Raw genomic sequence first — 11562 nt, 5'->3', positions numbered from 1 at the left:
ACACTACCTAAGCTTGAACTATTCTCAAACAATAAATCTGTTGTGCCATAGCCTCTAGACGCGGACGGAGTAGGCCCACCTGGGCCCACCTAGGTCGACATTTCCGACCCCCATAACTCGGTCAAAACTCAACCGATTTTCACGAGTTTTTGCTTTTTGTTCATGGTTTGGCCTCTAAATCAATTTGGCATCAAAATCATTATCATTCTTGGTGAAAGTTCGTGTGAACATAGGTCAACGTTTTCCGGCCCCATAACTCGATCAAAACTCTTCAGATTTGCACGAGGTTTGGCTCTTTCTTTATTTATTGTTATAAAATACAAAAATTATATAAACCCCGTTTTGTCTGCATAAAGTCCTTTCCAGATTAAGTGATTCGATGCTGACTTTATGCATTTTTTTTTAAATATAACTAAAAGGAAAACTGCAGACATTTATTATAAGCTTCAAGGTAGCAAAAATGCAATTTACTGCACTGAAAAATGTTATTTTTTTTTGTTTTTTATTTTAGGTGCAATCCTTGATGAACATAAATGTGTGCAATATATTTCTCATCAATTTATGATAGTTGTGCAAACATTTGGGAATAGAATTACAGATTGTTTGCTTTCATATTTAGACCAGGCCTCGCGCTGCTGCCCGGCAATTTCCTGTGCTCGCATTTCTAGTTACATTTCAATTTCAATTGCAATTAAAATTAATTGTGTGCATACAACTATGTGACACATTACAGCTGATGGCCACACACACGCATCTATATATATATATATATATATATATAGATATATATGTAGCTCCAACCAGCCCAACGAATCCATTCAAAACTCATGAATACGACAAATTTGTTGCCGCTTCCTTGCGCCATTTTAATTTATTTGAGTAAATTTGTTAAAAAACTTTATGAATTTTATTTATGGCATGCACACGACCGCTCAACCGCCCTTCCCGCCGGCCACCACAAGTGTTAGCATATCATGTTACAGACTATTTCCGCCAAATTTACACACGCAAAATAATTTAACGGCATCAGAGGAGGACGCGGACGCGGACGCAAATGTCCTGGCGTCAGCTGCGTCCCCAGGCAGCGACCTGCGCGCGCGGCGCCAATAAATTTCCATTTAGCCGCCATCAGCTGCAGTCGTGGCCCTGGCCGAGGCCGAGGCCCAGGCCCAGTCGCAGCCCGTCCTGACCATAGCATTCCATTAGAATTGTGAGAATTTGTAATTTTGCATAATTGTTATATTTGGAGTCCGTCGGCCGCAAAACTCATTTGCCAAATGGAAAATTGCCATTTCGTGTCTAATGTTGCACATGCGGCTCATTGCTGAGCCAGCCACCCATCACCCACCACCCACCACCCTACACCCACTACAGCCCGCCCAGTCTAAAGTTTTAGTGGCTGACTGGCGCCCGAGCAGGGACCGACTAGGTGCCGTCGACTGTCGTAGCTGTTGCCCTGCTGCTGCTGTTGGTGTTGTTAGTGAATTAATTTCCAGTGAATAATTTATGCTGAATTATTTGGCCGTATTAAATAGCCGTGCATCGTGCCGTGCACATTTTGCGGCCACTATTTTAGGCTAGCTTTTAGCCCACACAGCACATCCTCTGCACAGCTCCAGGTCCGGGCTTAATGGGTAGCTGCTCGACTACATAGATAATAAATAGCATACCTGAATGTCGACTGACCTCCCCCCGCCCGCCCCCCTCGAGTGTGGTGTTTTATGTAAATCAAATCAAAATGCTATTTCTGAAATTGATTTTTACAATTTTAATGTGCCGACAGCGTAGCGTGTTTTGTAGGTAATCAGCAGGTGCATTGCAGCATAGAGCTTCGGCTGTTGCTCAGGCTTAGCTGGAGAGTTGGGTATAGTAAAAGTTGGACTGTAAATTAAATAGACAATTCCAATGTTCTTCGAGTGATATATGTCCTGAAACACTAAATGATATTATCTATCGACGATATCTAAATTCAAGTACAGGCTCTTAGGTATATGAAAAGGTATAGCAAATCCTTTGTATTGGACTTCAGAAATAGTTCTTGCATATCGAAGGTTTTTTTGGGTTAAGCTATAATATCTCCTACCCCGTCTATCTGTTTCTATGCGAACTAGTCTCCCAGCTATCATCTTGAAAAATTCGCTTTATTTTGAAGGTAGTACGTCGAGCCACTGTATCATATATCTGCCATAGGAACGATCGGTGTTAAATTAAGTTCTTGTTTGAAAAACGTTTTTGCTTCTCAAGATATCTTAACCAAGCTCTGCATCGTCTACATGCAATCTTATCAATATCCGACTTATTATATATAGTATTGATTTCCAAAATAATTTCTTCAATCTCAGCATTTAGGAGCTTCACTAGTCTCACGTATCCGCCTTGGCAGATTTGCAGAAGATACCACGTGTATTAATATTTGCGTTATAATAATTTGTATTTTCGCCTATCGGCAGATATCTATTTCTCACATGTATCGCTTACACATGCGAAAGGGGAAATCTATTGAACTTTCACATATTTCCAAATATCTTATCAGATGGTTATTAATGGTTGACTGCCTTCTTTCGACGTTTCCCCTATGAATTTGGACTTTCGCTATGGCTGTGAGCCGTTTCATGGGAAATTCTTTGGTCTAATTAAGAGTTATGCAGAGATGCAAAAGGCGCCAACTGGGCGGCAGTTGCATCCAGAGCTGATGTCTGTTCATCAACTGGGCAAAGTAGAGGCCGACGAGCAGTTTGGTTGAGTGACGAGCGGACTCGACTTTGCGGCAAATGCAATTAATTTAAATCAATTGATTCGTTTGAGGACAATTTAATTGTATGCAGACAGCGACTTCGGCAGCGCTGCATTCTGTGTGGCAGAGAAATGCAAAAGCGAAGAAATAAAAACTCAAATCGATTGTAGATTATTTGTCATAAGGCTGTAATTGTCTTTAATTGAATCGAATTGAGTTTGAGGTGCATATGACAACATTAAAGGCGACGCAAAGTCGGCCCGCATGCGCTGCAGTCGCAGTCGCTGTCGCAGTCGCTGTCGCTGTCGGCGTTGCAGTCGCCGTCGACATCGTCGTCAATTGAATTGCATTTAAATTACAAGTTCGCCCAGCCTCAATACTGAAATGCTCGTAACAGTTCGAGTACGTGATTGGCAAGTAAATTAATCAAAATTACTGACAATCTTTAACCAATTTGTTTATCTGTATCTTTTTATTCATCAATATTTGTTTTGTTGTTCGTATTTACAGCTCGGTCCTGCAGCTGCGGGCAGAGGAATGTTTTGCTATCAGTGCCCGCCCGCCCTGCATCCGTGCGGTCCGCATCCGCCGCGTCTGCCTACACTCGACTATCCATTTGCTGCCACCCATCCATGTGAGTATGAAATACAAATGTATCTGTTAGATACTTTCTGTTAGATAGCAGCTCAGCCGAACAGCTGCTCGCTTAGTGCCTGCCAAATGCCCATCAGCTCTCAATTGAGTTTAGATAAAAAGCCAATGATAATCGCCCGACAACGGATTATATTCTACTTTGTATCTTGTAGTTACATTAACGAATTATTCTATTAGTGGCACGCTGAATGAAAAACGTGCAACGGGCTCAACGATGGGCTGCGAGGGGGTAGGGCGGGCATCACGACTAGGACTTTGTCGCATATCGGATTACATGGACGCACATGTCAAGGGTTTGCATTGGGCTTCGTCTGTTCCTGTTGTTGTTGCATGAATTATGCGCAGAACTTTGTGCCGAATTGGTCAGAGGGTAAGTGTGTGCACAAGTGCCAATGAAAAGGAGAGAGAGAGAGAGAGAGAGAGGGAGAGAGAGAGTGAGAACAATATAGTGAGCGAGATGGAGAGTGAACTAAGCAAAGGGAGTGTTATTGAGTGTCGATTTCGCATCTAATTAATTATTCTTAGATTCCATAAACTGACAAATTTGCTTAGCACAGAATCTTGCCATTACGAATACAAAAATAATTTGGCAACTATTGCAAATTTTATTCCCAATGGAGGTAGAAATATGATAACCTCCAGATAAAGAGAAAAGTAAAGATTAATTTATAATACAAATAAATGTTTCTAGATCTCACTGTCCAATCGTAAGGATAGGCTTAATATATACTTTGATATCAATTTATTTTTATATTAAGATAAAAAATGTTGATTATAATCAACAAATTTAAAGAGCTAGAGCTATAGTGGAGACAGGGGAAAGAATAGAGAATAAACTCAAGGGGACAGAGAGAGAAAGGAAAACAAATTGCAAGAGAATAACTTAAGGTGTATAGAGATCCATCTTTATTTGACTGCCCAAGCAACTGTGTCAATACAAGATATATTATAATCAAAGCATAAGCCCATGACTCTTAATTGAATTCATGAGAATCGCATAGAAGGGCATTATGCAATGTTGGAGAAACTATTCATTGACATAACAAATATTACAAATTTCAAATGTGCCAAACACTTTTGCTCTTTCTAGTTAAAAGTAGCCATTAAAAAATATAATACATTTTTTGGAGGAGCTACTGTCTCAGATAGAACAAATTAGTTTGTTATTACCCAACACTATGCAATTTAGTTATGCACTCGAGCTGCCACCTTGACGCTGATTGCACTTTATGAAAGTGCTCAAAATATGATTTTTATTTGTTTTTATCATAATTCCTCTGCCAGCATAACGAAGCTTAGCATGCAGAGTGAGTCAGTCAGAAACTCTGTGACTGACAATTCGCGGAATGGCAGGGCATAAAAATTCCATTAAACGCTGTTCGACGAATGTCGAAAGAAAACCACAGGGCAATTCGATTTTCTATGCCCCGCCTGCCCCTCCCCTCCGCTACACAGCAATAATAAACTTTGCCTGTGCACAAGGTCCAATAGGAGCTCCCCATCGTTGCCAGATAACTATAATTGAATAATAAAAAAAAAAAACAACAACGCAACCAAAACCAAACCAAAACGAAGCGAAGCGAGGCGGCAACTCAATCGATATTCGGCGCGAGATTCAAAGGAGTGGCTGCCTCCGCAAAGGGCGCCCAAGAAGTGAGGTTAGTTTTTGGGTTCGGTTTCGTATTTGGCACGGATCTCGTATCATGCAATTATGCGGCAAAGCGTTAATGCTTTGGCATGCAAATTTCCTTCAGTCGCTGGAATGTGCGAAAGTGTCGCTCAGATATGGCAAAACTTCAGCGCGATTTCGTCAGCTGCATTTACCCAAATCCAAATCAAAATCAAAGTGCCACCTGCCGCCAATAACTGTTTTTTTTATTTTTTTTATTGATTTTTGGCTGCATGTCGCACATAAAAGGCGCCGACAAAGACGAATTTGTCGATACGTCTGACAATTTGCTGGGCAAATTGCAGCGCATTTAGTTTTTGGGATGCCTGAGCGAATGTACGAGTACTTAATGGGATTAGCCGAAGACTTACGAACGCATTACATAAACTTCATATATAGATAGTGCCGGGAGGGCGAAGGGGCCCATTACTCTTATATATAATGCATGAGCCTTCTGCACGTAGAGCTGGCTCACGTCCTGCTCTCTAATCAGCTGCTGCTTTTGCTGCCCAGAAGGTGCAAATTCCATTTTGGCCCCGACTGATTTATTCAATATGACAGACAGACAGAGGGACAGACGGACAGAGGGACAGACAGACTGGAGGCAGCTTGTACTTACAACTTGCAACTTATGCCACATAATGTGGCAAGCTACGCATATTTGCGGCTTATTACCTAACAAATTCAACTGTCGCTTATGATTTGAGTCGAGACGAGTTCTGCCTGAGCCACACACACGTGTGTGAAGCAGGTGTTACTAATGCAATTTATAAATTGTGGCTGCTTAGCAGTTACTTGACTATCTACTCTGTGACTGCTAATGACTTAAGAGTTCAAATATGAGTTGAATTACGAGCGACAAATATTAATGTCATAAGGCTATAATAATGCCTAGAAGACGCAGTCATTCTGCGATAACTTGTGTTTCAATTAAAGAACAACATCTGAAATTCATACAAAATATGACACTCAAAGTTTGACGAGGGGAAACTTTTTGCTGAAAAACATATTAGTTACCTTTTTTTATTGATAATATAAGCTTATCATATTTCATTACAATTTCTCTTGCTATTTCTCTTCCTATTCCTTTTCCTATTCGTATTCCTATTACCATTCCTACTCCGATTCCTTTTCTTTTTTTATTTCTATTCAAATTCCTATACCTATTTCTATTCCTGTACCTATTCCTATTCCTACTTCTATTTTTATTCGTATGACTTTCTATTCTTATTCTTAGTCTTATGTCTATTCTTATTCTTAGTCTTACGCCTATTCTTATTCCTCCTCCGATTGCTATTCTTATTCCCAGTTCAATTTCCATTTATATTTCTTTATCAACACATATTCTTATTCCTTTTACTATTCACATTTTTCTTACCTATTTTTACTCCTATTCCTTTTCGTATTCCTATTTTATTGTTCTATTCCCATTTATCATTTCATTCCTAAACCTACATTTATTCCTATTCCTATAATTATTCCTATTCCGATATCTATTAGTATTCCATTTCCTATAATTTTTCATATTCCTATATTTCCTATTCCTTTTCCTCATATTGAGATGAAAATTAGCCCCAATTTTGGTTAACATTGAATCTAGACATGGATTCAAGGATGTCGTAAGCCAGCTTCACGAATTATTAAGGTAGCGGGTGAATTCGAACTTTAAAAAGAAAGTTTATGGTTCGAATTTTACGCAAATATCTAGATTCACTTAAATCTTAGTCGCATCTATAAAAGTAAGGTAAATAGTTTGTAACTAATCCATTTATGTTTGTCATAGTCGATAGAGCTTGGCAAACGGAAACCCACCTTAGTTATACATATTTCATTGCGTATACATGAAATAGGTAAGGTATCAAGTGCGACACTTTACACAAATCAGAAAGGCTCAACATTTGCATGGCTAATTCAATTTAGTCTCGTTTCGTGATTCGTGTTTTGTGATTCCGCCACTCGACACCAAGAACGCTTCTCAATTGCTAAACTAATTTAAAATTTCGAGCGCGTGCGACATCGTCGAGAGTTGAGAACTGAGAACTGAGTGCTCGATGCGGGACTCTGAAATCGAAACCGTGGCACGGGCTGGGCGGGGGTACGGGCCAAAGGGCTGCCCTATGCATTGGGAATTGGGGAAATCAAGCAAAAGATGGAAATGTCAAAAAAGTGTCGCAAGAAATTTGCGAGCTGGCATGTTGCATGAGAAACTGGGCCAAAACTAATTTACTGCAAAACTATAATAAATGTTAATTTGTCTGAGATTACGCAAGACGCACACAGAGAGAGAGAGAGAGAGAGAGAGAGAGAGAGAGAGAAAGAGAGAGGGAGAGAGAAAGAGGGAGAGAGAGGGCAAAAATCGAATGAAAATTGATTTTCTGGCTCAGTGTGTATATCTCACAGATGAAGTCAAAGTCAAGCTGCATGCCAATCAAGCAGCAGACACAGACACAAAAAGTTGCAGACAAGTATCTTACAGATACATAGATACAAATACAGACACAGACACAGGCACAGATACAGCCACAGCCACAGCTACACAGCAGCCGAGGCAGCCAGTGCCAGGGGTAGCTGATTGCAAGGACTCTCGACAGAGTCAGGACCAAAAATCCCTTAATGACGGTTTCGCTTGTTATGCCAAATGTTTAAAAATTGAATTATCTCCCATTACAGTCGCAGCTAACGAGCGGGGCGGCAGACAGACACAGTGCGAGAAAGTGAGAGAGAGAGAGAGAGAAAAAGAAGGGATGAGCGAGTGTTGAGTAGAAATAGAGAGGTCTTGCTATGCCCTGTAAAGACGGGGCAAAGAGGTTGTATGAGCTGTATGGATGCTTTTTTTATTAGGTATTAATATGTTTGAAAAGTTGTGGCTTTCGACAATAAAAAATATTGTGTTAGAGCTCTTATACGAAAATATTTCTTTCTTACAAGTTCCAATGATTTGTTCATTGTTTTTCTTTCGCGTATCTCCTTTGGTTAGGATTATATCTAAGTATCCGCATTAAAAATAAGAAACAAAATATCATATATATTTCATTATCAGCCTCATATTTCAGTTCGGTAAACAAAATTTCAGTTTTAGATTTCTACACACAGGGTATTTAAATGTTGTTCATTATCTAGCTTTAGCCTTCTTACATATATATTGTACGTGCTGTGTGTGTGTCGGCGTGTGCTCTGTGTGCCCTGCTCTGCGTACTTTTTGAATCAATTTGCCAACAAGGATTTGTTAATCCTGTCTTCCTGACAAGTGCGGTTAGTTGAGTTGTTGTTGCTGCTGCTGCTGCTGGTGCTGCTGCTGCCTGGCTGACATTTGATGTTTGGTCTAGTAGGCAGGTCGATGCTTTCAGCATGAAATTCTTATTGAAAGCAGCAGCAGCGAGCGGGTGAGTACGAGCAGTTGGAGAGGGGTTGAAGCTGGGGCGTTTATAGAGAATTGAGCCCGGTGAGCGCTTTGGGGATTTGCACTGGCAACCTAATTGTGCTAATTGCCGTTGCCGATGCCGTTTGCTTTTTGGCCTCAAACCGTAGGCCATGCCACATGCCACATGTTCAAGGCGTCCATTTGCATTTCAAGCGATTATTGGCAACAAAAAATTTGATTAGCCCGAAAACGAAACGAAACGAGCCAAAGAGTGCACCTAGCACGGCTCATTGACTATTTCATTAGCCAAGGCACTTTTCGGAGCCGATACTTAGCCCAAATATGTGTGTTAGAGCTGCCAAACTGTCGGCCAAATGCGTGCTTCATTAGCAAATGTCAAGTGGCAGTTGGCAGTCGGCAGGTGGCAGTTGCAACTTGTGCAACTTAGCTGCAAAAATTTTCCAATTATTTTCATAATTAAATATTAATAGCAGACACAAATGGGTAGCAGCTGGCATAGCGACACTTTGATAAGCAGCCGGCAAAAGTTCTTTCCCAGTTGTGAGCCAAACAACATTAGAGCGCATTAGATGTACTCCCCAGGGAGGGCGTGGCAGCCTGGTACACGACCTTCAGGCAAATGGCGCAAATGAGCGTCCAAGGGCTGCTAACAACATTTTCAAGCTAATCGGATTATGCAACCTTTCCAGCAAAAAAAAAAATTAAAAAAGACAAATGCTTGACACAGCGGCCTGGGAGAGCGTTGTCCTGGAGCTTAGGAGCGTCAGCAGCAAGAAATTAAAATTAAATTTTCCAATTTGCTAGCTAATTATTTATTTAAAATCAAATTGAAAATTAATTTTACAACATGGCAAAAGGCTCAACAACAACAACAATGAAACGTCCGAACATTTTCAGCCTCAGTTTTTGGCCTTTTCTGTGCTGCCTTCTGCCGGGGTCAAGTGCGGCTGTCAACATGCTCAGCCTTAACGATCTATGCCCACTCTCTCTGTCTCTCTCCTCTCTCTCTCCATCTCTCTCTTTCGCTCTATCTCTCTGTGCTTCGCTTGCGTTTGGTCTGCTCAAAAGGCAGTTATAAAATATTTTGTAGCATACAAAATGGCGCTGCTGCTAGAAAATTCAATTAGCCTGCAATTTTGGCAACAGCTGCCTTTCAGCAAATGCCTCATCCTGCCGCCGGCCAGCATATTTTTAGTCTCACACATTTTATAACTGGCACATAGATGGGTCCAAGTAAGGAGTTGGCAAAGTTATATACTTATTCCAAGCACCGAAGTTCAGTTACTCTTGATGTGCATTTTTATGTGTAAGGGAACCGTACTCAAAGCGATTACGAAATTTAACTCGAGCTCTTAGATATTTGGGACCATAATTGAATCTAACTATACCAAATTTTAAAACAATGCTGATCGGATTTTGATTTTTTGACTCTGAAGTCAACAAATCCCAGACGGCATAAATAAACTTGATTATTCAAATATACAAATGATAATTATGATGAAAAAAATATTTGTATTTATAATCCTCCACAAATTTCTGCAAAATTGAATTTGTATTTCCCCTATAAATTAATGTTAATATTTTGAGAAACTTATCACGAAACGAATTTCAAAAGTCTTAAAAATAGTCTTATACAATCTTTCCATTACTGCATGAAGAGGCAAATCTTACTAATGGTTCGATAAATGCCTTCGTCATAGTCTCTTATCCAACACTGTAACCGGCTTAGTGGCGCTTATGCTGCCTGAGCTTATGCACCAACACCAACAGCAGACCGGGAACTGCAACTATCTCAATTATGCCTGCTAATGCAAACACCTTGGGATAGCTAATGCCTAATTCCTTGACTGTAACTTCCGTGTTCTCTTCCCTGATTGCAGACACCAGCTACTCGTATCATCCTGCCATACATGATGAGACTTTTGTGCGGCGCAAGCAGCGACGAAATCGCACAACCTTCACACTGCAACAGGTAAGCAAACTATCCGAACAGAATAAAGAAAAACAAGATGAAAATAAAATGAAAAGCTAAGAGAAAACCTTAAATTTTTTATGTTTTCGGCATCAGCTGGAGGAGCTGGAAACGGCATTTGCCCAGACCCATTATCCGGATGTGTTTACGCGCGAGGATCTGGCGATGAAAATTAACTTAACGGAGGCGCGAGTGCAGGTGAGTTAACTGTCAGCAGAGACTGTGACTGTGACTGTGATTTTCTGTATGCGGCCGGTCAACCCTTCGAAATTATGCAAAAATATATTCAAGAGCCGAAAAAAGGTTAAGTTAAAAACAAAAATATGAACGAGAAATGGCAGAAAATGAAATAAAATTTCGTTCATAAATTGTATCAAATTTCACAAGAATAGCGAACTGGGAAACCCTAGCCCGGTCACGCAGCCTGATCAAAGCTCAAAGCCTCGCCCACTCTCACTATTAATAATGCATATGCATGTCGTATATAAGGAGCGGCAGAGAGCAGAAGGGGTAGCTCGTTGGGGTCATGTACAACCTAATGCAATAACTGCCTTTAAAAATATTCTATATACATTTTGAATGAAGCAAATATGCAAAGTTCTTATAAAAGCCAGAAGCTGCTCTCTCTCTCTCTCTCGCTCTCTCTTTCTTAACTTGGCCAGCTTCTGGGAAAAATGTTGCAGGGCAGGGCAATTCTCGTAATAAATCTAATTTATTTTTCAATATACAGTTGGTTGCGAGTTTTATGATAGACAGCTTTGAAAGCTTTGTAGCGGCATTTTGACAAGGCAACAAGAAGAAAGAAATATTTGCAAAAAGTCTATAACGGGCAGAAGCCAGCAGCTCTATTTTGTGAGAAGCGCAGAGAAGAGCTCATTTTTGTTTAGTCTATGATAAGTTATATCTGTCTTGGAATTTTACAAGTTTTTTTTAATATTCTCATTAGTTTAGTTTTGAGTGTAGTTATTTTATGGAACTCGCATAAATCAGCTCATCTAGAGAAATTCCTGGGCTTGCCTGGAAGCAAGACAATTAAGAACAACGGCAAGAAATTAGATAAAATATATTAAAGGGGGAAATATTTTGAGCTTCGAGTGGAGACTTAATTTTACTTATATTTATTTATAATTCTGACTAGATCTTATGCCTAC

The 11562-nt window shown here is 40.2% G+C and overlaps 1 protein-coding gene across 1 annotated transcript in view; it reads left to right on the top strand.

The window, feature by feature from the left end:
- The first annotated feature begins 3256 nt into the window (after positions 1–3256).
- Positions 3257–11562, top strand: part of LOC115760317 (homeobox protein aristaless) — a 36671-nt gene continuing 28365 nt past the window's right edge. Inside the window, exons 1-3 of the mRNA XM_030701605.1 lie at positions 3257–3368; positions 10320–10411; positions 10508–10609. Of these exons, the coding sequence (XP_030557465.1) occupies positions 3272–3368; positions 10320–10411; positions 10508–10609 (291 nt within the window). The 5' untranslated portion in view covers positions 3257–3271. The remainder of the gene's footprint in view (positions 3369–10319; positions 10412–10507; positions 10610–11562) is intronic.

The sequence above is a fragment of the Drosophila novamexicana genome, unplaced genomic scaffold (assembly GCF_003285875.2).
Source record: "Drosophila novamexicana strain 15010-1031.04,08,12 unplaced genomic scaffold, DnovRS2.1 tig00000387-arrow-pilon, whole genome shotgun sequence".
Taxonomy (NCBI): Eukaryota; Metazoa; Arthropoda; class Insecta; order Diptera; family Drosophilidae; genus Drosophila; species Drosophila novamexicana.
This window is presented reverse-complemented; position numbering and strand designations above follow the sequence as displayed.